Source organism: Panthera leo, chromosome D2 (assembly GCF_018350215.1).
Source record: "Panthera leo isolate Ple1 chromosome D2, P.leo_Ple1_pat1.1, whole genome shotgun sequence".
NCBI lineage: Eukaryota > Metazoa > Chordata > Mammalia > Carnivora > Felidae > Panthera > Panthera leo.
Genome location: NC_056689.1, coordinates 18,479,371 through 18,507,301, shown reverse-complemented (window position 1 = coordinate 18,507,301; position 27,931 = coordinate 18,479,371). Strand labels below are relative to the sequence as shown.

Sequence of the window (27,931 nt, the reverse complement as noted above, 5' to 3'; positions counted from 1 at the left end):
AAGCTCCAGGCTCTGAACTGACAGCACAGAGCCTGACGCGGGGCTCGAACTCACAGACTGCGAGATCGTGACCTGAGCCGAAGTCGGACGCTTAACAGACTGAGCCACCCAAGCGCCCCACCGGGAGTCTTTTTTGATTAACACATTGTCATGATTGGCTAAAAGAAGTTACCTTTTCTTTTTTAATACGTTTTCAATTCTACAGCAAACCAAATATGCAATTGTGATACTTGCCTTTGATCGTCTCCAGTGATTTTCCTTACCTCATCGATATATTCCAGCAAGTCCAAAGCTTTCTTGAAATCATATTCATTAGCTCTTCTGTTTTCTTCACAGATATATAGCTATGGGAAATTCAAATAAGGTTGAGGATTATTTTAAGTGATCATATAACTAAGACTAGAGAAATTTAGGGAGAAAATAAGTCATTATGTCTTCCAAATAAGTCACAGGTATTTGTATTTTATACGAAGAAGACTGTCACATTTGGAAATCACATTCCATCTATCCTCACGATCAACTTTCTTTTAAAACATGCCTATACTCAACAGTACTTCATTTGTGTAACTTGGTATATATACTTTAAAAACGTCAGTAAATTCATATTCTTAGGTTCAATATAATGTAACATACTTTAGTATTCTTTTGGGCATATTCTTTGCGATATGCTATATAAAGAGAGGCTGTTGTGGGCTCAATTACAGGAAATCTGTTACCAATAATGACTAAAATACTGAAGTTTTGGAATTGTCTTCTGTTACTATAATTAGAGTGATTTCAAAGTGATCCTACATCACTCTTGTATTGGGATGCTCTGTTGAAGGGCAAAGAGTGAAGCAGAGTTAAGGCTACAAGTGCAGTACGTAACAATGAGACTGTCTCATGGAGGCTGCAGCCCATAATCTAGGGAACTGTTGTGTTCCTGCCCTTAGGAATGTGTTGTGTTCCAGACAAAAGCAGGAGGACAGTACTCACAGGCTATGTAAATCTAGTTCCTTAAACTATTTTTCTTATGGAAGAGCCTGAACTGTACCTCATGGTATGTATATGTCCTATGCTAGAAAAGAAAATCCAAGTACTTCCTTCTGGTCACCTGGATAAGCATCTCTAGGAACAGCTGGAGATCTACGGGAGGCAGAGGCTGATCCGCTTCCTGCCAACTGGCATCCTGTTCTCAAGCAGCTTCTAACAACTTATTTTAGAGGAAGGGGAAAGTTACCGGAAAAATGGAAATGGAAAGAGGACTACTCTTAGGAACTGTCCCTCTGACTCAAGAAACACTGACGTCGTTTTGAGACTGAGGAATGGCGCAAGGATTCGCAAAGACGTACGCTGATGAGCTGTGGTGCAGTCAGCACCGGCATCGCACTGAGACTCAGCTCTTTCTCTGCCAGCAGTTGCTCCGGCAGGGTCTCCTGGTGCAGTAGAAAGCGCTCCTGCTCAGCCATTTCTAGAATTCAAAATGAGAGGCAGGGAGGGGAGTAAAGTTCTGCTCTGTCATAAAACAAATCTGAATTAAAAAAAAAAAAAAAAAAAAAGGAACACCTCTAATGGTAATCTCATCGTTATTTGATGATCTTAAAATGTTATTAATTCTGCTTGCCTTTGATTCCTGATTATGTTAAAACATATTCATGATTTGATCCAAGTCATATAAACAGTCACAGTAACCAGACAGAGTTAGGAGAGAAGAGAAGAGCTATGAAAATACACCTACTGCCTGGAGAACAGATGGCTATTTCACAAGACACAAGTCCCCCAAATCTGGGGCCACCCGGTCCCATTTTATGTTAACTCAAGAAGGTGCTTCTTCCCACCAGTTTCTAGTAGAATCTTGCACTAAGGGAAATGATCTATTTAAAAGCCGCCATGAGTTATTACAAGAAAAAAAGCCTGGAAGATTATGCACCAAACCTATTAATTAGCAATGGTGAGCTCTACTGGATGAGGTGACATCAGCCATCCAGGCTGCAGCCCATTACCCGGTTTTGCCCAGGAAGATGTGGACTGCAGGAGACAAGGACTGAGAACTGCTATGTATTCTCATAAACACAGTTGTCACCGCCAGGTACAATGACCAAAGCATAAATATGCTCATTCAAATACTGACATCCCTCGTGATCCTAATTTTGTAAAAATTAAATAATTTTTGTGCGATTTCCATACATAGAGAAGCAGACTGGGAGGGTACACGAAACAGTGACCATAGTTCTCTCTGGGGCAGTGAGATTATATAGACTATCTGTTTGTTATGTTTTTTCCCGGTAATTTACAAATTTCAGTAAGGAATTATTTATATAACCAGAAAATTAAAAAAAAAATCTACTCCCTAGGATTAGATACACTGTGATGATGGTCTGCAGGTAATTACTGACACCCAAAAACATTCCCATTGTGTTAAGAAAGCAAAAGTTAAGAAGTGATCAAATGTAAAAAAAAAAAAAAAAAAAAAAAAAAAAAAAAAAAAAAAAAGAAGTGATCAAATGTAAAATGGTGACCACAGTTCCAATGATTTCTGGTGAGTCGGTTGTGGGGGGAGCAAGAAATAAAACCTTGATTTGAGGGACACTTGGGTGGCTCAGTCAGTTAAGCGTCCGACTCTTGATTTCAGCTCAGGTCATCTCACGGTTTGTGGGATTGAGCCCCGTGTCAGGCTCTGAGCTGACCACAAAGCCTGCTTAAGATTCTTTTGCTCTTTCCCTCTGCCCCTCTCCCCAGCTTGTACGAGCACGCTCTCTCTCTCTCTCTCTCTCTCTCAAATATAAATAAATAGATAGATAAAACAACCATCTGGATTTGAATAACACGGTCTATCTCTGGTGACTAGGTAAAATATGGCTTCCCATGTCAGACTATCAGCCAACCTTGCAGAATATATACACACTTCTCTAGAACAATAAACACTACTAGTGCTTAAAAATAAAATTGAAAATCTCCTTTATAAACAGTGAAAAATAGTTTTAATAATAAAAGTTAAATGCTAACCCTACACTTTATTGGGGACTTAATATGTATAAGACATTTTTTTCAAGGAACACAGTGTCTCCACTCCTTACAACTACCCATTTTATAGCTGAGGAAACGGAGGCTCAGAGGGTATCCAAGGTCACAAAGCTAGTAAGCCAGAGAAAACATATGAAACCAGATCTGTCCAATTTCTGTCAAGATTCTTTCTACTGTTTCCATTCCTTGAAGAAAAAAAGACGGTAGTATAAATAGAATCCATACCTCAAAGGCTGGCCTCTGTGGATAAGCCCTGCAACCAAATACAAGTATCTATGTTTGTATACCCTTCACCCCTGATCACAGAGTTAAGATCCCCTTCCAATTTTTACTTTGAGAAATTCCAAACTTGGGGCACCTGGGTGCTCAGTTGGTTAAGTGTATGACTCTTGATCTATGGGTCGTGAGTTCGAGTCCACAATGGGCTCCATGCTGGGCATGCAGCCGATTTAGAAAAGAATTCTAGGGGGGCCTGGGTGGCTCAATTGGTTAAGCAGCATACTTCAGCTCAGGTCATGATCCTGAGCCCTGAGTCAGGCTCTGCTTTGGATTCTGTGTCTCCCCCTCCCCTGCTTGTACTCTCTCTCTCTCAAAAATAAATAAAGCATTAAAAAAAATTTTTTTTAAATAAACATTAGAAAAATAAAAATAAATTCTAACACCACAGAAAATTAAAAAAAATTTTTCTTAACGTTTTTTTATTTTTGAGAGAAAAAGAGACAGCGTGCGAGCAGGGGAGGGACAGGGAGACAGAATCCAAAGCAGGCTCCAGGCTCCGAGCTGTCAGCACAGAGCCCGATGCGGGGCCTGAACTCATGAACCGTGAGATCATGACCTGAGCCGAAGTCAGACGCTCAGGCGCCCCTAGAGAAACTATTAAAGAAGAATACAGTGCACCCTGTATACCTACAGTTACCTGTTAGCATTCTGCCATCTTGGCTTTATCTACCTGTTTACCAATCTACCTATTTGCTTTTCCTCCTAAATCAAATGAAAGCTGCAAACATCATGACATTTCTAAATACTTTAGGATGTACCTCCTAAGGGCATTCAATCACAATATCATTAATCAGATCTGAAAAATTTAACACAAATACAGAAATACCATCTAATGTTAATTATGTTCACATCCCCTCAGTTGTCCCCAAAACGTGCGTCATGGTTGGTTATTTGGGGGATGATCGAGGAGCTGAGCCAGCCTCTCTCCCTACATTTGGTTGTCATGGCTCTCAGGTTACTTTAATCTAAAACAGCCTCCTGTTTTGTTGTTTTTTTAAGTTTTTTGTCTTTCATGCTGCTGAATTTGGGAGTCGGAGCCAATTATATTACAAAATGCCCCAAAACAGGATCTATCTAATCACTTCCCTGTGGTTAGATTCAGGTCGAACATTTCTGACACGACAATAGCACAAGGTGGTATTCCACACTGCTACATGACATCACCCTGGGAAGTATTTACGGTGAGCCTGTCTCAGTGCTGATGATGGTACCTGTCAGGTCCATGTCACGATACTCTGAAAATATGAGGCCATCCTTTTCCCCTAAGCCCTAAACTCAATGGCTTTAGCGTCCTTGGATGACACATTAGTCACCATGGTTGCAGGTGGTGATCTGCCAAGTCCCATTCTACACTTATTAGTTGGTATTCTTTTTTTTCCTAAAGGAAACTCTCACTGACCCCTCCCCTTGTGGGTCTCACTGTAGATTTATGGATTTTTTTTTGTTTTTAAACTGTGAAATAAAATGTTTTACTATCATTCTTTTTGGTGTTTAGATTATCCCCAAACTTGGCCAGTGGTGGCTGTCGTATTGACATCTCTACATTAAGCTTGCTTTCTGGCCCAACAAGACTCCCCAGGATCATTCCCTCAATAACCCTCATCTCCTTTTACTGAGAAATAGTTAGAAGCCATGATACAGGACTAGGTACGCTCCTGTCACTGGGGTGTCACTGCTTTTAGGCCTTTTCAGTGGACAGAGCCCAAGAAATACTTTAATTTTGAACAATCGTGATTCCATCTGAAATCTCCAATTCAAGTACAGTCCAGGGCCCTTCCTCATCCTCCTCCTAGATTTCTATCTCCCTCTTCCCCTTGGTTCTCAAAAATAAGAGTATATCCAAACATTTTCTTAACTGACAACATAACAAAAGTCTCACAATTATGACACCAAAAAGCTTTGAATTCTGAAACCAGTAGCTTTAACAAACTACTATCTACAACAAACCCACTGAATAAAGATTTCTTTGCAGTTCTTCCTGTTCTTAGAATGTGAGTCACTAAGGGTGTAATCAAAGCACTGGGTCAAATCATTTACTTTTATTCTTTAGGAATTCTTACTTAACATACAAACTTTCTCTAAAAAATAGAATCCCAAATATGTACTTATGTAATTGTCTAAAGCCACTGAATAGAAAGCATTCCTCTTAAAGAAGAGATGGGTCCTGTGTCTAATGAATACCACTGAACAATACTAGGAGTGCATTATAAAAGTTCACTGATAGCATGCTTGATGCTCAAATTCTTTCTTTTACCTTCAATTTTTTCTTGCAGTACATCCTCTGAAAAGTCTGAAGCCAAGGCAGCCAATTTACTCAAGCCAAGAAGGGTTTTTTTCTTTGCAAAGTAATGTGTTTCCATGTTTGCCAGACCCAGAAGTGTTGCATGAGCCTACAACAAAACACGAAAACTGCTAAGACCCCTCGTACTAATTCAAGTTGAAATACAGGCTAATGCACAACCTAAACTTGTTTTCCCCCCTAATTTATATCAATGAAAGATCAAGTCAGTACTAGCAAACCTAAAAACTAATTGGTTCTATACACCAAGAGTAATTACACAATAAAATACCAACCAGCGACACTAATTATTGGGAAAAGAAACATGTATAAGACATTTGCTCTGTAACAATTACAGAGTCACTTCAACGACCTGTCAAGGACAAATTTTAAAATTAATTCGTGTATTGTTTTTACTCATAATTTGAACATTTTAATACTCATTGCAAATAAAGGTCAATGGTTATTTACATGTTAATACAATTTTTGTGCTTTATTTTACTCTAATAGTAGTCAAACCACAACAGGCTACATTTTTTTGAGACATTAAAAATAAGAGCAATGCCATCATAAATAAACAAGAATACTTTATTCAAATTATGTCAGAGAAAGGAGACATATGCTTAAAATAATTTCTAAATAGCATTTTAATCACTATAAACTAAACTAATTAAAACTAAAGGGGCACCTGAGTGGCTCAGTCAGTCATTTGAGCGTCTGACTCCTGATTTCAACTCAGGTCATGATCCCAGGGTCATGGGATGGAGCCCCACATTGGGCTCTGTGCTAAGCATGGAGCCTGTTTGGGATTCTCTCTCTCTCTCTCTCTCTCTCTCTCTCTCTCTGAACTTCTGCCCCTCTCCCCTGCTTGTGCTCTTTCTCTATAAAATAAAAACTAGTTAAAAAAAAAAAAAAACAAACAACTAAGTAAAAAACTGCCTAAACCTGCTCCATGTAACTCAATTCTTACCTTTTCTAATTCTTGGCTGTTAATTTCATGTAACCAGCTGAGATGTTCATGAGCTTGCAAAAAATTTGCCAACTCTCCATGCTGAGAAATGGGTTGAGATAATAATTTGCCTCGCTTTCCTTTCTCCAGATACCAACGGAAGAGAAAGTCTGAAAAATTCTACAAATAAAAGAGCAAAGAATCCAATAATATTTATTAATACAGTTTTAAAAAGTATATTTCTGATAATAAAACGTTAATATTTTTTTCAAAGGTCTTAGATTCCAGAACAGAGATCCTGTTTAAACGTTTATTTTCTATATACTAGGATCCTCAAAAAAAAAACCCTTAACTTAGTTTAACAAAAGAGGAATGCAGATTCCGAAAGGGGATCTTGTTTAAGATCATGTAAACTCTAGATGTGCGTGGTATGGTTTGACAGCCATTAGCTATGTACAGCTGTTTAAACCTAGTTAAAATGTTAAAATTCAGTTCCTCCGTCACACTAATCACATCAGGTGCTCAACGTGCCCCATGTCCTATCTTAGAAAACACACAGGAAAGTTCTATGCAACAGTGCAGAATGAAAGATTCCCAGGGGTCAAATTCTTTTTTTAATGTTTATTCTTTTTTTTTTTTTTTGAGAGAGAAAAAGAGACAGAGCATGAGCAGGGGAGGGGCAGAAAAAGAGGGAGACACAGAATCCGAAGCAGGCTCCAGGCTCTGAGCTGTCAGCATAGAACCCGACGCAGGGCTCAAACCCACGAACTTGTGAGATCATGACCTGAGCCCAAGTTGGACGTTTAACTGACTGAGCCACCCAGGCGCTGCCTCCACACCTCCAGGGGTTCAATTCTGTGCCAGAAGGCCATGTGCACTGGAATGATAAACAGGATTCTAGAGAGGGTCTAAATGCCTAGCCAGTTTTCCCCACCTGATGTTTGCCGGATGCTGGGGTAGCATGGAAGGCTAGGCTGGAAGGGAAGATTAAAATGTCCTACAGTCACACAGTATTTAAGAGGTATTTCCACTAAAGGAAATTCTGCCATGAACACACCAGTCCCACAAGACTTTGAAACCAGAAATGAAATGAATGTAACAAAAGCCTCAACCAAATCTTGGCCCACCTCTGTTCTTGATGAACTGAGTGACCTACCTCTCACTTTATCTGCCTCTCAGGAGAAAAAAAAACAAACATTATTTTCATCTTTAAGGTTCCTTTACACACAATATCCAAAATACAACCAGAAATTCATAAGACATAATAAGCAGAAAAATATGACCAAGAAGTAGGCAAGAGAAACAAATCTGAGGATGATCAGATTTTAGAGGTAGTACAGAAGGATTTTTTAAAGAACTACTGAACACATTAAAGAAAATAAAAGAAAGAAAAAATGGATGAAAAATGTCAACAAAGAACTAGAATCCACAAAAGAATAGAAATCATGATGGACGCAGAAATATTTACTTTAGTGCTATCGTGAAATACTAAATAAGCCATGTCAAACAATCAGGCCCTGATCAAATAAAGCAAGTTACATCCAGGCCATGAAATACCACAATACCATCAAAACATTATGAAATATTTAATGATATCAGGACAAATGTTTGTGATTAGCAACTGGCAAAACATATTTGTCCACAATAATATAGCGTGAAAAGATTAGAACAACATAAACCAAATGTTACAAAGGGTTCTTCCTCTCTGGGTAGTGAAATTTTGAATGATTCTTAAAATCTTTCTGGTTTATAGGGGCTTTCTGAATTTTATACTATGTTCACTTTTTTAATTTTTTTTTTTTTTTAATGTTTTATTTATTTTTGAGACAGAGAGAGACAGAGCATGAACGGGGGAGGGGCAGAGAGAGAGGGAGACACAGAATCGGAAGCAGGCTCCAGGCTCTGAGCCATCAGCCCAGAGCCCGACGCGGGGCTCGAACTCACGGACCGCGAGATCGTGACCTGAGCCGAAGTCGGCCGCTTAACCGACTGAGCCACCCAGGCGCCCCTATGTTCACTTTTATAGTAAGAAAAAAGTCAGTGCTTACTTGACAATCAACTAGCTTAAATTCACCTAGAGAGTGTCATAGTGAAAAGTTTTTTGAAAAATAAAAAGCATGTGGGTCCACGTGGGTGGCTCAGTCGGTTAAGCATCCGACTTCGGCTCAGGTCATGATCTCATGGTTCGGGAGTTCAAGCCCCGCATCAGGCTGTGTGCTGACAGCTCAGAGCCTGAAGCCTGCTTCAGATTCTGTGTCTCCTTCTCTCTGCCCCTTCTCTGCTCACGCTCTTTCTCTCTCTCTCCCTCAAAAATAAATAAACATTTAAAAAAAAAATTAGAAAAAAAATAAGAAGCATGATGTCAAAGAAGGAGAGCACAAATCTTTGGTGTATGGAAAGCTGAGCTCTCTAAAAGCTGCAGCATCCTGTGCTCCTAAGATCTTCTTTTCAAATTTTAAAAATTCTCTCAATTTTCATATACCTAAGTACTTTTAATTATGACTGGAAATATATGAATAGAAATGAAAATTTTAACTTATTCGTCAAAGGTCACAGAACCTTTCAACAATATTTGGAATCATCTGCCAATTTACAAAGAAACCTAATGCACAAATTAGTACATAAGGTAACTACAAAACGACTATATATCATCTTCCAACAAAACACCCAAGTAAGATTTGAAACGAGGGCGCCTGGGTGGCTCAGTCAGTTAAGCGTCTGACTCTTGATTTCTGCTCATGTCATGATCTCGCGGTTCATGAATTCAAGCCCTGCCTGCATCAGGCTCTGCACTGACAGTTCCGAGCCTGCTTGGACTTCTCTCTCTCCTTCTCTCTCTACCCCTCCTCTCCCCACACGTGCTCTCTCTCTCTCTCTCTCTCTTGAATAAGCATAAAAAAAAAAAAAAAAGATTTGAAATGGTAAAACCTTACAACAGCATCAATTTCCTACGTCCCCAACACTCGTTACCTGATCAGCAAACTGGGTCATGTAGCGCTGGAGTCTGGTCTGGTTGTCAGTCTGCTCACACATTTGCACTAAGATATCAAAGTCACAGTACTTTTCTGCTAATGAAGCAGCCCACGGGTACTGGCCTAGTGTGACTGTAGAAATGAGAACAGATGGAAAAATTTCTGTTAGTGAAAACTTATTATGTGATAGAAAGTATTACTTGAAACTTTACCTTTAATTCATATTATATTCTAAAAAATAACGGAATAGAATAGAAACCTTTCCACTTACTGGCATTTAGTTTCATAACCCTTATAAACTCATTAGAGAGGCAAATTTAATCCCCTGCTTCATCACTGCCTACCCATGATGCTAGTCCCTTCCTTGGTATACTAGCAAAACGAGCTACTTCTCCTAACTCTAGCTATGAAAATAACGTGTCCTTTGCCGAACAGCCACACTGTCCCGTCTGTACCCTCTAACCGCCCTCATCGTGCTCTACTGTGCAGTCGACTTATTCATGTAAAAGTCTGAGATAAGCTCTTTGAGCACAGTCTCCAGTTGTTTTTAATTTATTCATTTTCAAATCATCTTCAGCACCATCTATGGTACTCGTACCTGGAAAGGTGTGAAGACAAGGTCGAACAAATGAATGAATGCAGAAAGCTGTACGTACATGCTTTGCTTTACGTTCTTGGTTACAGTTGGATTAATGATATTACACTGAATATGCTACATTAACGATTGGACTCCGTCACCCGCTCCGCAACGTCAAAGACCCATAGCCATTGCTAAATATCATGCACTTACGAAGTGGAGATAGGAGATCTGATCTTTTCTGTAGGTATTCCATTTCCAGACTGCTGTATCTTTCTTGATCACCAGATTTGTCCAGAGACTTAAGCTGGGAAACGTAACCATCCAGGAAGCAATCAATCAGTGCTACCAGCTGCTCTGTCAGAATGTTTCGGAGGTTGCTGTCTGCCTGAGGATATACCACTTTCAGGACAATCCCATGCTGGCGCACGATTACTGTTCGGATGCCCCCAGGACCACTCGTTGCTATGAGATCACATAAAGTAATATGGTAAGTAAGGGTTCTACAATGGCTAGGGGAAAGACCAACTGCCTAAGAACTATCATGTCACCGCTGCTGGAAAAAATAAACAAATAGGGGTTCAGCTGATCCCTCTCTATGTCCTGCTTAAATCCCATCTTCTCTACGGAGACTTCAACACAGCCAGGTGAACATGATCCTCTCCCTTCTAAATTCCTTCAGTGCTAACTCCACTTACTTTCTTGTATTAAATCAACATTAACTATTGTCAATACCTCTAGGGCCAGGACCTCCTTCTTTGAATAACCATATGCACTAAAATCTAGTAGACAAAGGGCACCTGGCTGGCTTAGTAGAGCATGTGACTCTTGATCTCAGGATCGTGAATTCAAGCACCACGTCAGGGGTAGAGATTACTTACAAATTTTTTTTTTTAAATCTAGTGGACGCATAATAAGTATCAGTTACATAAATTACAGGCAAATCTACAAATTATTCTAAGAGAATAAAGCAATTTTCACAAGAATTACTCATTCTGGAGGTGGCACTTATTTTTCATTTCGCTCACAAACCCACACTAATGGAATAATACAGCTTCCAGAAACGATAGGCCATTAGAAATATATCTTGAACGACTGCTAATAATAAACCAGTACATTTGCGCTCAGAGCTTGCAATCTCACCTGTCCAAGGAACATACTCAGGTTCTTGTTCTACCGGCTCTTTTCTATATAAGGAGTTTCTATTCTGTCGATAATGACAGGCAGCTTGTAGCATGTCCTAGAAAAAAATGCATCAGCATATGCAGAAAGTGATGAGTCCCAGTATTCTTAAAGGTAATTTGAAACATCAAAGTCTATTAATACTAAAAAAATACTCAGCTCAAGTCTGTAAGAATTACTCTTTTGGTTCTTTCTGCATTTGAAATTTGTTTTACTCCATAACTTAACTTTAATTTTGGAAAACTTACTAACCAAAGTAGGAAAACCATTGCTATGAAGACCATTATCTAAGATTAAATGGAACATTTTAATCAATAATGTAACTATTAAGTTCTTGAGTAATTAAGACACTTAGTTACTATAACATTAATACATTTGCCATGATATATGTATCTTTCTCCAGATAAAAGGTTATTATTTTATTATAATCCAGAACCCAGGATTATAGAAACTTTTAATATGCATAAGACATTCAAAATGCTTGATAAATAAAACGACTGTACTTTTCTACATTTTTTGAATTAAATGCTAAACACTTTTAAATTACTGGCAATACAGAGTTGGAATATGGAAACCACTTTCTCTTCCAGACACACTCTGGTCTTTGATTTGCTGAAATCTTCACCGTGGTTTTGTACCTTGAGAATACTGTTCACATTGATCACCACTTCAGCCCATTCAACAGATTCCAAAGATGTTTCCTTTAAGACCTGCTCCTCATGCTCCAGTAAACACTCGCAAATGGTGTCTACCTGCGACACCTGAGGGAGTACAGAGAAGGCAACTACTTTTAACAAAAACCATGGCGGTGGGTAATAATCACAACTGCCCAGAATCTACTCAACGGGCTTTTCTCAGAAAGTCATATTCTTAGCTCATTACTCAGAATAAAACAGTTGATGGCAAAAAATACATTTAAAAAGAAGTAGGGAGAGAAAATACTGTGCAAGGGATCCTTGAGCAACACAGGTTTGAAATGCGTGGGTCTGCTTACATGTAGATGTTTTTCGATACCTTACAGTACTGTGAATTTATTTTCTCTTCTTCAGGATTTTTTTAAAAACATTTTGACTACATGGGGGCTCGGGCACCCTTAACCCTCACATTGTTCAAGGGTCAATTATATAATTTCTAACTGTTCTTTTCTAATTTTTGTCATTACTAACACACGGAGGTAACGGTGCAAAACTGTTCTTAAAGCACTGAAACCCTTGTTTCCAGTTTCAGCCCACAGTTAAACTTTCCCTACCTTACTACTTAATACACCAGAGTATGCATAGCATTGGGCACTCAGAGAGAAGGAAAAACAGAAATCAGGTTTGCTGCCCTTAAGGATACAAACTAGTTGAAGGAGCAAGACCTATACACAAACCGTGGCCCAAACAGAATCACTGTCTTTTAAACCCTGTTCTGCCTTCTCAGATGTTAGTCAAAGGCACATTAACAGCCCTAGCAAGAGACTTCTGGCTCATTTCATTTAAAAGATTAAGTGTAAGAATTTTTTTATAGGGTGCAATATTGACTTATTTATTTAATTCATGTTTGTTTGCTTATTTATTTTGAGAGAGAGAGAGAGAGATCGAGCAAGCAGGACAGAGAGAGAATCCCAAGTAAGCTCTGCACTGCCAGGGCAGAGCCCGATGAGGGGCTTGAACTCACGAACTATGAGATCATGACCTGAGCTGAAATCAAGAGTCAGATGCTTAACTGACTAAGTCACCCAGGTGCCCCAAACTTAAGAATTTTTTTTAATACTGTTAACGTGAAAACGATAGGGAAAGCATATATGATATGATATATGATATGATATATGATATGATAGCAGAAAATTATTGTCAAAACATTTGCTCAACACCTTTATGATAGGAGTTACATACTCAGCGGTCTCAAATTCTGTTCATATGCTAACCTGAAAGTCTGACCCTTAAACAGTTACCTCTGCTTTAATGGAACCCTGGGATTCAGAACTATACCCAAAGGAAGCTTAAGGCCAGTAAACGTCATAGTCTTAAACATTACCATTTCCCATATGGAGTGTTTTTTTGAAAAACCTATCACATTTTTGGTTTTGTCCTATGCTATTCCTAAGGTACTATTCCTGAATTATGTATCCAACTGATAATCATTTCTCATTTCCAAATCACTCCTTTTTTTTCCAGTTATCTGGAAAATATATACTGAATTAACTAGTATGCTTTCCACTTTGATCCGAATGCAGAAAAAAAGAACACGACTCTTAATTCTTTCAAATAATTTGTGAATTTTTTGAAAAAAACTTTGTTTTGCTGTATAAAATTAAGTATGAACAAAGACAAAAAAAAAAGACACAAAAGTTACAACAAACACTTTGATTGTGAAAGCAACCTATATGCCTTAAGGGTCCTATCTTTTTCCCTTCAAAACCCCAACATCCTCTCAAAGCTGAGGCCTTGCGAGGCTTACGACCCATTTCCGAATTTCCTTCCTCAAATGTATTAAAACCTACTAACTCTCCTTACAATACTCCAGTCCCTCCATTCCAAAAGCCGGATGGTTCTTATAGACTAGTTCGGGATCTCAGAATTACCTGAGGCCGTTGGCCCCAATCCATATACCCTCCTCTCCGCCACGCCACCCTCCACCATGTACTTCACGGACTTGGATCTTAAGAACACATTCTTCACTAGTCCCATCTCCTCAGAATTCCAAGACCTTTTCACCTCCACCTAGACTGACCCCAACACCCAACACTCCCAACAGTTAACTTGGACAGCTCTCCAGCAGGGTTTTAGGGATAGACCCCAACTCTTTGGACAAGCTCTGGCATCAGATCTAACCTCTCCCTCCCAAAAAGTACTTATTTCACAATGGCCAGCTGACCAGCATCTTCCTCTTTTCTCCCTCCAAAGTTTACAGCAGGTTTTTCTTTTCCTTTGAAAATAAATTGATTTTAACAGCAAGGTAGATAGTAGGATCCTAGCAGGTGCCTGAGAAGAGTTTAGTGAAGGGACGGTTGGCAGAGTAAGGGGATCTGCAGAGGAAGGGGCGGCACCCAGGGCTAGCGACAGGGAAGCCACCACTAAGCCCAGGGGTGAAGGGGCACTGGGAAGCAGCAGTTACCGGGAACGCGGAGAGCAGCCAGAGGGAAGCCGCAGTCTCTGACAGAAGGCACAGCAAACTGCAGTGGAAGCAGGGAGGGAATGAGGCTGGGGGGAGGGGGGCATGACAGAACAGAGAATAACAGTGCCTCACCTCTGTTAAAGGCAACAAGAAGCCACAGGGCAAAGGAACCCACTGGCGAAGGTGCCCTCTGAGGCAGAGTCAAGAGTGGATTTGGAGAGACAAAAGGAAAACACCCAGCAGACAGTAGGGAAGACTTCTTAGTCAAGTTTGCAAGCTCTAATTTGTAGGGAAAGTGACGAATAAATATGGAGTCCTGTTTAAAATTTCAATGAGATTTTTTTTTGGCCTCAAGCTTTTTCTCTGTTGGGGGCATGATCGGCCAAGGGCCCAGCTCTACAAAGCCACATTAAGGGCAAAATAACAACTCTTACTTCTCTAAAAAAGACGTCTGCGGGGGTCAGGTTGGATGGGATTTCGCAGTCCCTCTTATTTAAAGCAATCATTATTGCTGTGTTCACGAGCTCAGAGAGCCTCGAGTGGTAGTTCTTGAGAACGATGGCGGCTGATAACTTTTCGGCATGCTCACAGAGCAACAGGCGAGTTGCCATGGGCATCCCTCGAACTGCAAAAGTGCCAAGACGTCCAAATAAGCCAACCTGGTGAAAACACAAACACATGTTCTTAGAAAGCATTTACAGTAACGTACAAAGTAATGCAGCCTTATCTGCCCCAGGAGCACACTGGGTACAGAGCCACTGGCCTCATCTGCCCCCAAAAAAGTACCTCAGCTACCTCTCCTTTTTGCTGTTTTGAACACGAACACACACACACACACACACACACACACACACACACACACACACACACACACACACACACACACACTTCAGCCAGAGCTGTGAGCACCTATAAGAAAGGGCAGATGGTTCCTCTTCTGAGATTAGGGCCATTCCATCACTCCATCTTATTTCTTACTTACAGTTATGAAAATCGTAAAATTGCTCTTTTCTACATAACTTCCCTACATTTAAGATCCTCAGGAACTAGACACTCAGCAGTTTCCATCTTCAGCACCTGATTCCCAGAACCTTAAAGCCATGGGGAGGGTGGGAGAGTCTTTAATCCTTTGCACTATCTACCTCTGGTCTGCCTGATGCCTGTTTCAGGCGTTGCTAGGTTCCAGGACTTCTAAGCTTTCTCATTTGATGAAGCGTTACATCCCAACTAGGAAGCCAAGAGACATCTAAATACTGAATACTCTTCCACATTTTAAGTGTGATCTATTTCATTAACAAAGTGACTTGGTTTTTATATGCTGAGGTTTATTTTAAATAAAGTACAGAGAAAACAAAAATAAACAGTAACCCAAATCCCCAGGGAATTCCTATGGACAGACGTGATGAATGCACATGGTTAAGAAAAAAAAATTTTGGGGGGTGCCTGGGTGGCTCAGTCGGTTAAGCGTCCAACTTCGGTTCAGGTCATGATCTCACGGCTTGTGAGTTCGAGCCCCGTGTCGGGCTCTGTGCTGACAGCTCAGAGCCTGGAGCCTCTTCAGATTCTGTGTTTTTCTCTCTCTCTCTGCCCCTCCCCCGCTCACACTCTGCCTCTCAAAAATAAACATTAAAAAAAATTTTTGTTTTAAGAAAAGAAAAAAAATTAAGAAAAAAATTTTTTTTCTGAATTAGATTTATTACAACGAGCTCAAAAAAACAATGAGGAATCTACCTTTTGCTAAATGGTTTTCTGCAAATACCCCATGAGGTTAGTCTTCTTCTTTTTTTTTTTTTTAAAGTATAAAGACAGCCCTGCAGTGTGTAAAAGGAAACCCAGGGCGGAAGGCTGCTTCCCACAAAATAGAATCATTTAGGAGCATCAGCAGTCAAGACAAGAAGAACAAGAGGTAATTACAGTGAAAAGCCAAAACAACTTGTGTCTTGGCAAGACTTGGTTTTGTAAACAAACTTGGTTTACAAGTGCATGTCAAGGGGTGCCTGGGTGGCTCAGTCAGTTAAGCATCGGACTTCAGTTCAGGTCATGATCTCGCCGATCCGGAGTTTGAGCCCCGCATCAGGCTCTGTGCTGAGAGCTCAGAGCCTGGAGCCTGTTTCAGATTCTATGCCTCTCTCTGTCCGCCCCTCCCCTGCTTGCACTCTGTCTCTGTCTCTCTCTCTCTCAAAAATAAACATTAAAAAAATTTTTTTAAAAACACAAAAACAAGCACATGTCAAGAACAAACACTCCAACATCAGCCAACTGAAAACAAAAGACAAAAGATGACATTCATGCATCTTTTTCCTTTTTCTCTGTGTAAAAATGCTCTTTCCTCCCTTTTTCTAAATGGGAGAAGATGGTTTCTACACTGGGAATGACCATGGAAATGCTGTGTGTCCAGGGTGCTGCCGGCACCTCTCACTGCCTGCCTCTGCGAGCAGAGAACCTGGGCAACGAGAGGACGAACATGACCTCTCTTGGCTGGAGAACCATTTCTTGCCACTTTGCTGCCAAATTCACTCATTAAACTGCTTAAAGAAAAGCCACACCCTGACTTCTGAGAACGTACAGCAATCATACATAAAGACACATCGACTAAGAGGACAGCGCCCAAGAACCCTTCCTTCAGAGAATACAACCAAAAGAGAGTGGGTGTGATAAACCAGGGCCATAAGGAAGGATAATACTGTAGGTTGGACCTCAAGGCTCTCAGGAACATTCTCTACCATCCCAAATGAATAGCAAAGTCAGGAAAGACGGCGTGAAGCTCTAACCCATGGAAGAGAACAATACAAAATATATAACAAAGGGTTCTCTTCCCAACACGCTCCTCCCCTTAAGGCTCAACTAACAGCGCAGGTGTGGGTCACCGCTCCGGAAATCTCTCCACCACACTGTCCACGGTGAACGCAGAGAGCCTGACTTGCACATGGTTAGGAAACTTAACAGCGTGGAGAGGTACAAGTCCCCCGCCCATTCCCTACTGGACCTGCAGTTGTCTCCTTCATATCTTTATATGCTTTTGTGGCATTTCTACTCTGGAAGACATTTTGGTTTCTGTAACACAAAGGAGTCACGTTATATATGTTGTTCAGCACCTGGTTTTGCTTTTTAGTTTTTTTTAAATGTTTGTTTATTTTTGAGAGACACACACAAGAGTACAAGTGGGGGAGGGGCAGACAGAGAGGGAGACACAGAATCTGAAGCAGGCTCCCGGCTCTGAGCTGTCGGTACAGAGCCCAATGTGGGGCTCGAACCTACGAATGGGGAGATCGTGACGTGAGCTGAAGTCGGACGCTTAACCAACCGAGCCACCCAGGGGCCCCTGTACCTTGTTTTGACAGCATCTTATTTTTCACAACACACTTATTCATTTTTTTTCTTTTTACCCATTATTTTTAGTGACCGTGGAACAGGTCACTGAATCAATCTGTCTTAATCTATTCAACCTGTTCACCTGGCTATTTTAAAATAAGAGTTCCATTGTCCTTTCTGATTTGAATTCCCTTCTTGGTTCCCTCACAAATACCGCAAATGTAGTTTTTACATGAGGACGTTCTGCTCGTCTGCTTCTATTTGCCTCAGTGCGGCAGCACGGCCAGTGAAGTGGTAACGACACAGTAACGTCACTCAAGCCACACAGCAAAGAGGAGCACATTAACTCCCTGCTTCCAAGGTTCTCTGCACTATGTGTGAGGATATATGCTTCCCTCAACACCGGAAACCCAGAGGCAAAGATACTGTCCCGAGGCCCGGATACTAATTCTCCTCCCCTTTGGGATGAGATATGGCCTTGTTGGTGTTGAATCTGGCCCGAGGAGGAGAGCCTTATGTTCAGAATTATTTCCTTAGATACAAGTATCTGGTTACACGTTTTTCCTGATTATTAATATAAATTAATAATAAGCGTTAACAAGGTAACGCAAGTATAAACACATAGCCGGAATGGGATTTTTAGATCCAGCTAGACACTACCTTGCAATGCACATTGCTTCCAAGAGCGCAGTGACTCCAGCAGGAGTCTGAAGCCCAGGGAGGCTGTGCCAAAAGAGGCGGTAACTGCTCCTGCCCCCTGGCTCCCTCCCCCTCTGATCAGTCAGTGTGTCCTCGGTGTGGCATGTTAAGGCATGAACTCCTTCCATCCCAGTATGACACCTTCCTGCCACGTGACCGCCACTCCTCCCGTCAAGAGGTATAATCCACTTCTCAATCCTTTTCATCTGGGCTGGCCTGGTGACTTGCTTTGACCAATGTCACTTTGGTGGAAGTAACACGATGTGACATCTAAGGTAAGACCTGAGCAAGACCACAGCTTCTAAGTTCATCCCCGGTGAGTGCTGCCCCGAGACCACAGGAAGCCAGTCCAGGCGAAAGGAGGACTGGAGACTAAGTGGAGAAGAACCAAGTGGCCCAACTGACGGCCAATTGTCCGTCAGGCGAGAGAAGCCTGGGGACCTTCCAGCCCAGCCTACCCTAAATGCAGTTCAAGGCGTGGTACCGGCCAAAATCAACAGAAATGTCGCCCAGGTACCCTAAAGAACTGCTTTAATCCACCACCTTTTGAGGATTTGGGGGTGGTTTGTTAGGTACTAATAGTTAACTAATAGTTAATTAGTACACTTGACTAAACAATTATATCAGAAGAAAATGTTGTATTTTCCCCATTAATCTGCAGTCCACCTAAACCCCTAAAAAAAAAAAGAGAGACAGAGAGACAGAGAGAGAGAGCGACTTAAATGGAGTTCTCTTGCCAAGACAATAAAAGTAGTCAGGAGCCAAACCATGCATTATAATGAAGCAGAATGTGGAATTAAGAACAATCAAGCTATTTCTGGAATCATAAGAGAGCCACTCTCCACCAAATGGTGATTTAAATTTAAGTTAATTAAAATTAAATTAAAGACAAATGTAGTTCCTCAGCTGTATCAGTCATATTTCAAGTGCTCTGCAGCTGCCTGTGACTAGTGACTACCGAAGACCACAGATACAGAACATTCCCGTCACCACAGGAAGTTCTACTGAGACAGCATCAGAATCTCTTTAATGTCAAGGCATTACTGATTTTGGAAAAAGTAAGCAAAAGTGGGATTGAATTTCTTCATGTGGATATACAATATGCGTGGAAGCCACTACTGATCAACAAAGCAGAGGTGGATGATTCTGCGTAACAATTCTGTCTAGCAGCAAATTTTAATATTCTAATTTTAGACCCAATATAAACGGGAATACTCCTGAAAGAAAACACTTTAAATAGGGAATTGATTCTAATGGCACTTCAAAATTAAAAGCCCATGTATCAAAATCTGTCATCACCTTAATATGGTTCACTCTTTTTAATAATACAAAGTCAATTCGTGAAAACCTAAGTTTACATTAAAGCACACAATAGATCTGAATGAAAAGCGGGACATCACAGAAAATGATAAGAAAAACTGAAACATTTCTGCTGAAAGACACTATTTTTCTTCTTTTCACCCTGTTTTCAATGCACTATTTATACTTGAATACCTCGCCCCCGTCACCCCCTCAGCCCTGGAATTACTTACTTTTAAGTCAGCAAAGAAAATGAGAACACTGGTCATGTCCCCACCCAATGAAACATCTCACAATAAGCAAGGATCTCCCATTGCCTTAGAGCTGACAAAAGACACAGGGTCCTGGCCATCCCTGTTCACAGCGACTAGATGCTTACTTGGTGAATAAAGTCCATAAGGAAAGAATGGGCTTTCATTTTGTCTTCTAGCTGGTGAAGAATAATCAGCGACGTATTGCTAAACCCAGGTGCTTCTGTTGAAACACAGTAACAAAATTTAAACACATAATATACTGGGTTTACAATAACTACTGCTATTAAAATAAAATCTATACAAAATAAACTTATACAAAATCTATACAAAAAAATCTATACAAAATAAAACCAAAAAAAATCTATACAAAAGGAAACCACCAACCTTTCAATGCAATTATTTATAACATTACCCAAGAATTTAAAAAATTTAGAGGGAAATTTTGGGAGTTTGATACATTTCATAGTGTATTTATTCAAAACACAAAAACATTAAGCTAACAATAGCTTAATCATTTATATCATTCTAAGCTCGACAGATCAAAATAAAGTCAAAGAAAAAAGGTAAGCACTGACGTTTCCTTCCTAAACCTCTAATAAGGCTTAGCAAACTTGCTAAGTAAGAAATAAGGGAGAGAAATGGAGGTTTGAGACAGTTTGCTGGGACGCGGCAGTAGAAGTCTAAGAGGGACAGTCCCCCAGGGCAGGGAGGAAAATCCTGGGCCGAATGTCAAGACACGCCCACTTGTATACACTGAGATTTGCTCAATGCAGCTCTTAGGAAAATGTATACCTTCTATTAGGCAAATACAGTGATTATGCCAGAATTATCATTTAATTTGGGGGCTAACAAGCAGGTGTCAAAGGGGCACCTGCGTGGCTCAGTCGGTTAAGTGTCCAACTTCAGGTCAGGTCACGATCTGGCAGTTCGTGAGTCTGAGCCCCGCATCAGGCTCTGCACTGACAGAGTGAAGCCTGCTCGGAATTCTCTCTCTGCCCCATCCTGCTTGCGCACGCTCTTTCAAAATAAATGAATAAACTTTAAAAAATATATACATATATAAAAAATATATATGATACAAAATATACATATACATGTATATATATATACACACATATATACACATATATATACACATATACACACACACACACAGATGCCAAATGCTTACCTATGCTACCAATTTTTTAGAAATAAAATGTGAGAGGAAGCTAAGTAGGGCTAATCTGCTTCAGGTAGAACAAGCAAGATTTGCTCTGATATTCCTTCAGTTTTTATTAGGCAGATCTGTTCTGAGCCCTTTCCAAAATCTACTATAAGGTAAATTACAACCTTTTAAAACGTAATAAATTAATAACTGTTTTAAAAACTAAAAAAGACACGCTTCAAGAGATGCTTAAAAAAGGAACCAGAACATTCTCAAAACAGATCACTCATAATATGAAAAGTAGAAGTTGTCACCCTCAGGGACAGACTCAGCCCATCGCGGGTCTGAGGCCGGGTAGTCATCCACCAGGTCCACGCTGATTTGGGTAACAGCTCTGTCTAGTTCACAGTCGGAATCCAAGTCAGAGTGGGAGGAAAAGAGCTCATCAACCATCATTTGAGCATGACTCAGATCTTTTCTGAAATAAAATGGGAACACAGAAGTATTAAAGGAGGCAAACATTTTCAAAATTCACCACATAAACATTAATTGGGAAACTCCCGTATTTTAGCCCAAAGTTAATAACATTATTAAAACATTAAAACAACATTATTAAAAGTTAACAACATTTGTTTAAAAGGGACACGAGGGGCGCCTGGCTGGCTCTGTCGGTTATATGTCTGACTCTTGATTTTGCCTCAGGTCATGGCCTCGTGGGTCGTGAGTTTGAGCCCCACGTCTGGCTCTGCCCTGGCAGTGCAGAGCCTGCTTGAGATTCTCTGTCTCCCTCTCTCTCTCCTCCTCCCCGCTTGCTCTCTCTTTCTCTCTCTAAACAAACATTAAAAACATAAATAAAAGAGAGACACCTATTATGCATTTATTAGTTCAACAAATATATGTTGAGTACTTACAACACACCAGGGACTGGAGGCAGAAGGACAAGACACTGAGAACACACTCCAAGGCTTCACAGAGGATACGGTGTCGCAAGGAGCCGGAGAGTTAAACAAGCAGTCACACGTACCCCGCGACAAAGAAAGGGGAGCGCTACAGAACACACCGAAGGGAAACCAAAACCGTCCAAGGGGCAGGGAAAACCTCCCGGAGGAAGGCATGGATAAGCAGAGGCCTGTAGCCAAGGAAGAAGAGCAGCGAGGCCGAGGGACTATGAGGAAGGGCACACGGGGGCAAAGAGAGCACACCTCACCCCCATGAGCAGGAATGTCTGCATCTTAGGAAAGAACTGAGGCCACGGGGAGGAGGAGAACACCCAGAGGGGAGAGCCTGCTAGATGATGAGGGGGCACACGAGCAGAGACATGACCAGCCAGAGACCCCAAAATGTGGGCAAGTCTAGCCTGGGTGGCTGGCAGCTGATCACAGACAGCGAGTCCACATGAGCCCAACCCCTGAACAGCCAGGCTGCAGAATCATGAGCTATGTTAAATAAGCTGCTAAGTTCTCGGGTGATTTTGTACAGAACAAAACCCAATGAATAGGCCAAGTCTCACTTCTTTATAACATCGCTAAACCTCTGTATGCAACTTATTTGCCTTCACAGTATACATAAAACATGTTTGCAAGAGGTCTTCCATGATCACCATTTTTAAAAAAATTTTTTTCTAAATATTTATTTAGTTTTGAGAGCGAGAGAGAGCATGAGCAGGGGAGGGGCAGAGAGAGAGGGAGACACAGAACCCGAAGCACGCTCCAGGCTCTGAGCTGTCAGAACAGAGCCCGACGTGGGGCTCCAACTCACAAACGGCGAGATCATGACCTGAGCTGAAGTCACTCAACCGACTGAGCCACCCAGGCGCCCCCCACGATCACCATTTTTAACAGCACGTTGTTATCCATTAAGCGGAGAGGGTATGTCACACCACGTTTTTTCCTAGACCAGCTGGAAGCCTCTTGTGCCTACCAAGTGCACGGTAAGTTTGGTAAAGCACCGAAGCTCAGAAAAACATCCGCTCCTTGGTGGCAGCATTCTTCCAACTTGCTCACCAGTCAACAAATAAGGAACGCACGTCAGTAAAATGTGTGCTCAGACATCAACTAAGCCATAATTTAAAAAAACTTTTCATACCTGCAGTATTGCAGAAAAGCAGCTTTTAACACTTTAGTTTTATCTTCCTGGGCTATGGTTTCATTCTTTGTAGAAGCCTCAAAAACCATACTCTGTCAAATAAAAAACTGTAATTTAGAGGTGAAGGTATCAGAATATTCTAAGTTACTGGAATTTAGAATAGAAACTGGACCCACCTATGACAGCAACAACACAGATGCACAAACTGTTTACCATACACTTTATACCAGTGGTTTATATACTTAAGACATTGAAACAAGATAAAATGGGCCAAATGGTCAACAAAAACCTTATCAAAATGGTATATATAACCAAAGCAGTCTTGGAAAAGAAAAAATTGGAAGTATCACAATCCTAGTTATCAAGTTATGCTACAAAGCTGTAGTAATCAGGGGCGCCTGGGTGGCTCAGTCGGTTGAGTGTCCGACTTTAGCTCAGGCCACGATCTCACAGTTCGTGGCTTCGAGCCCTGCATCGGGCTCTGTGCTGACAGCTCGAAGCCTGGAGCCTGGAGCCTGCTTCAGATTCTGTGTCCCCCCCACCCCTCTCTCTCTGCCCCTCCCCTGCTCACACTTTGTCTCTCTCTCTCTCAAAAATAAACATTTAAAAAAAAAATTACAAAGCTGTAGTAATCAAAACAGTATGGTACTGGCACAAAAACAGGCACACAGATCTATGGAACAGAATGGACAGCCCAGAAGTAAATGCACAATTATATGATCAATTTATCTTTGACAAAGGAGGCAGGAATATGCATGGGAAAAAGCCTCTCTAACAAACGGTGATGGGAAAACTGGACAGCTACGTGCAAAAGAATGAAACTGGACTACTTTCTTATACTAAACACAAAAAGAAACTCAAAATTTGATTAAGGACCTAAACATGAGACCTGAAACAATAAAAATCCTAGAAGAGAGCACAGGCAGTAATTTCTCTGACATCCACATTTCTCTAGATATGTATGCTGAGGCCAAGGTAACAAAAGCAAAAATAAACTATTGGGACTAACTCAAAAAGCTTCTGCACAACAAATGAAACAATAAAACTAAAAGACAACCTACTAAATGGAAGACATTTGCAAATGACGTATCTGACAAAGGGTCACTATTCACAATATATAAAGAACTGATATAACATCCAAAACCAAACAACTCAATTAAAAAATGAGCAGAAGACATGAACAGACATTTCTTCAAAGACACACAGATGGCCAACAGACGCATGAAAAGATGCTCAACGTCACTCATCATCAGAGAAATACTAACCAAAACCACACTGAGATATAACCTCACACCTGTCAGAATGGCTAAAATCAAAAACAAGAAACGACAAGTGTTGGCAAGGATGTGGACAAAAAAGGGACCCCCGTGCCCTGTTGGTAGGGATGCAAACTGGTGCAGCCACTGTACAAAATAGTATGGAGATTCCTCAAAAAGTTAAAAGTACAACTACCCTGGAGTGCCTGGCTGGCTCAGTTAAGTGTCTGACTCTCAATTTCGGCTCAGTCATGATCTCACGGTTCGTGGGATGGAGCCCTGAGTCTGGCTCTGCACTGGGTGTGGAGCCTGCTGAAGATCTGCCTCTCCTGCTGCCCCTCTCCCACTCACACGCACACTTGGAGATCTACCCTTCAATCCAGCAATCACACTACTGGATATTTACCAAAAGAATACAAAACACTAATTCAAAAACGTATATGAACTCCTATGTTTAGTTCAGCATTACTTAAAAGAGCCAAATTATGGGAGCAGCCCAAGTGTCCATCCACAGATGAATGGATAAAGAAGATGTATACACACACACACACACACACACACACACACACTGGGATATTACTCAGCCATAAAAATGAATGAATATTTGCAATTTACAACAACATGGATGGATCTAGGAAGTATAATGCTAAATGAAGTCAGTCAGAGAAAAACAAATACCATATGATTTCACTCACGTGGAGGAAACAAAACAAACAAACAAAGAAAAAAAAGAGACAAAGTGAAAAATAGACTCAAACTGGTGGTAACCAGAGGAGAGGTGAGTGGGGGGACGGGTAAAACAGGTGAAGGGGATTAAGAGCACATTTATCATAAGGAGCACTGAGTAATGTATAGAATTACTGAATCACTACACTGTATACCTGGAACTAATGTAACACTTTATGTTAACTATCCTGGAATAAAAATAAAAATAAAGAATATGAATCGACTCATACAATTTTTTTTTTTAAAAAGATATATATAACTCAGGGACTATATTGTGAGTAAAACTATCTGGGGGTTTCATCATAAGCCACACAACCTTTCATAGGTTTGCTCTTACACAGTTCACCACAATGTATATTACTAACAATAACAGTTGATTTCAGGCTTAAACAGGGATTTAGAAAAATTTTAAAGAAGTAGAATGCTCTAAGATAGCTTCAGAACATAAGGCAGTATTACAAAACCACAAGGCTACAAAAGAATAAAAGTAAAAAAATTGTTACTTCCCGTTGAAACTACCAAGTCATTCCAATTTCGAATTACAGAAATAGTCTATATATTTCACATTCTATTCAAATGGAAATTGCCCCACATGATATTAATTTAGTCTTCTGTAAAAGAATGATACAAATCTACAGATCAGGGTATTCCGTGTTTCAAGACAGAAAAAAAACTGATGACTTGTATCCCACTCTCCCTTTCAATATAATCCCACAATAGCAGGAAGCACAACCACCCAAACATCTGTGATTCCAACTACAACGCATGGCGATGGAAAAACCAGAAGGAAAGGCAGATGATAGAGCAGAGAGGACACAAAGCAAATCGGTGTGGGTGGTGCAGGGACAGATCCTGGTGGGGATCTGTGGACAATGAAAAGAAAAATTCCAAGGTGATCATAGACATAGAATTTCTAGAGATTTGACTATGGGGAAAACCATACTGAAAGGCACTTAAACCGCTGCTGGAGGCTGTTAGAAGATGGGCCAGATACTAAAGAATGAAAGCAAATACAAAATTAGTCCATTAAAAACTCCAAGAATCACATAAAATTGAATAACGAAGGAAATGTAACAGTACATTACTTGACTCAGTGAACCATAAATATTCACATTGTCATTAAAGGAAAAAAATTTATACTGGGACAATATAGGCAGAGGAAGGAGTGTAAGTTACCCTAAATCCTTACCTTCCGTAATAGGAAATCAAGAGGTGTCTAAAACCGGTAAATTAAGAGATAGCAACATACGATGTTACTTAGAAATATGGAAAAAAACACCAGAAGACACGGCTCAAAGACCTAAAGGGAGTTGCTTCTGGAAAGGAGGACAGAGGAGATGAGGGAGATAAAAGAATTATGTTTCATCACAACTCTTTTAAGCTGTTCAACTAAAACATTTGTGGGAAATACCCAGGGGCACCTGGGTGACTCAGTCGGTTAAGCGTCTGACTTCGGCTCAGGTCATGATCTCGTGGTTCATGAGTTTGAGCCCCGCGTCGGGCTCTGTGCTGACAGCTCAGAGCCTGGAGCCTGCTTCGGATTCTGTCTCTCCCTCTCTCTCTGCCCCTTCCCCGCTCACGCTCTCTCAAAAATAAACATTAAAAAATTTTTTTAAAAGGAATACTCTAATAAAAACTAAAGAGTCTTATAGAACTGCATTACCTCATTGCTGGGTCCAGCAACTGAAGATGCTAGGGATTCTTCAAGGTCTTCTGCTAATATAGATGCATTTTCCCTTGATGTAATAGACACCAACCCACTGTTTCTAGAAAAAAGAATGGGAAGACCACCACAGGAACCAGCTCCTAAAATACTATCTCCTAAAAGAAAGAAAAATATACAAAAATACGTAACAAAACAAAAAAAATGTTTTCTAAAATCTACCACTCTAGGGGCACCTGGATGGCTCAGTCGAGTATCTGACTCTTATTTTCAGCTCAGGTCATGATCCCAGGGGTGTGGGATTGAGCCCTGACAGCGCAGAGCCTGCTTGAGATTCACTCTCCCTCTGCCCCTCCCCTGCACACACACTCTCTCTCTAAAAAAATAAAATACAAATATAATCTACCACCTTAAGCAAAAAAAAATTTTGCTACAATAAAAACATTTTTTTCCTTTACAATATTCCTACTCAGAACTCAGCTTTTTAAAAACTTCATTTGAGAGAGCGAGCGAATGAGCAGGGGGAAAGGGCAGAGGGAGAGAGAGAATCCCAGACGGGCTCCACACCCAGTGTGGAGCCTGATGTAGGGCTCGATCCCACAACTGAGAGATCATGACCTGAGCCAATATCAAGAGTCAGATGCTCAACTGACTGAGCCACCTAGGTGCCCTGTATTTTTACTTACTAAGTAAGCCAAAGGAGAGGGAAAAAAAAGTCTACGCTTGCTCAATGCCTTAATAACAATCTCCCAACCCAAAGTCAAGGCTCTTGTGTTTAAACTAGAAAATCTATGTTCCGTCTTACTGCCCAACTTGGATTTTGCACTATGTCCAATCTCTTTAGATTAAAATTTCTAATTAGACCTACTTGGCTGTTTTTTTTTTTTCCACTCTTGCCTGGCTCCCCTCGCCCCCATTCCAGTCCCCCCGCATGAGTCCAGCACCTGGGATTCTTCTTATCCAGAGATCTGGACAAACTTCCTTAAAGAACAGCAACTCAGGATAAGTTATTATAACTAGGAATAAGCAATTACTTCTCTCACCATTGGTTCTTTCCTTCCTGGCTTCTTCTGGAGAAAATGTTACTATTTTTTGCCCAAAACAGTTTGGGAATTTACTACCCTTTTGGTTTTTCGGTAGGGTTAGGACTT

General features: G+C 40.7%; 1 protein-coding gene across 4 annotated transcripts in view; it reads right to left on the bottom strand.

Annotated features, from left to right (window-relative positions):
* Positions 1-27,931, bottom strand: part of NUP133 (nucleoporin 133) — a 55,932-nt gene that overhangs the window by 9,109 nt on the left and 18,892 nt on the right. For all 4 annotated transcript variants that reach the window (XM_042908514.1, XM_042908515.1, XM_042908516.1 and 1 more), the window contains exons 11-23: positions 26,781-26,938; positions 23,136-23,227; positions 21,365-21,528; positions 20,029-20,123; positions 14,774-14,998; positions 11,879-12,001; positions 11,202-11,298; positions 10,272-10,523; positions 9,480-9,613; positions 6,531-6,689; positions 5,537-5,672; positions 1,332-1,450; positions 264-344 (exon numbers count right to left, since the gene is read on the bottom strand). In XM_042908514.1, coding sequence (XP_042764448.1) covers positions 264-344; positions 1,332-1,450; positions 5,537-5,672; positions 6,531-6,689; positions 9,480-9,613; positions 10,272-10,523; positions 11,202-11,298; positions 11,879-12,001; positions 14,774-14,998; positions 20,029-20,123; positions 21,365-21,528; positions 23,136-23,227; positions 26,781-26,938 — 1,835 coding nt within the window. The remainder of the gene's footprint in view (positions 1-263; positions 345-1,331; positions 1,451-5,536; positions 5,673-6,530; positions 6,690-9,479; positions 9,614-10,271; positions 10,524-11,201; positions 11,299-11,878; positions 12,002-14,773; positions 14,999-20,028; positions 20,124-21,364; positions 21,529-23,135; positions 23,228-26,780; positions 26,939-27,931) is intronic.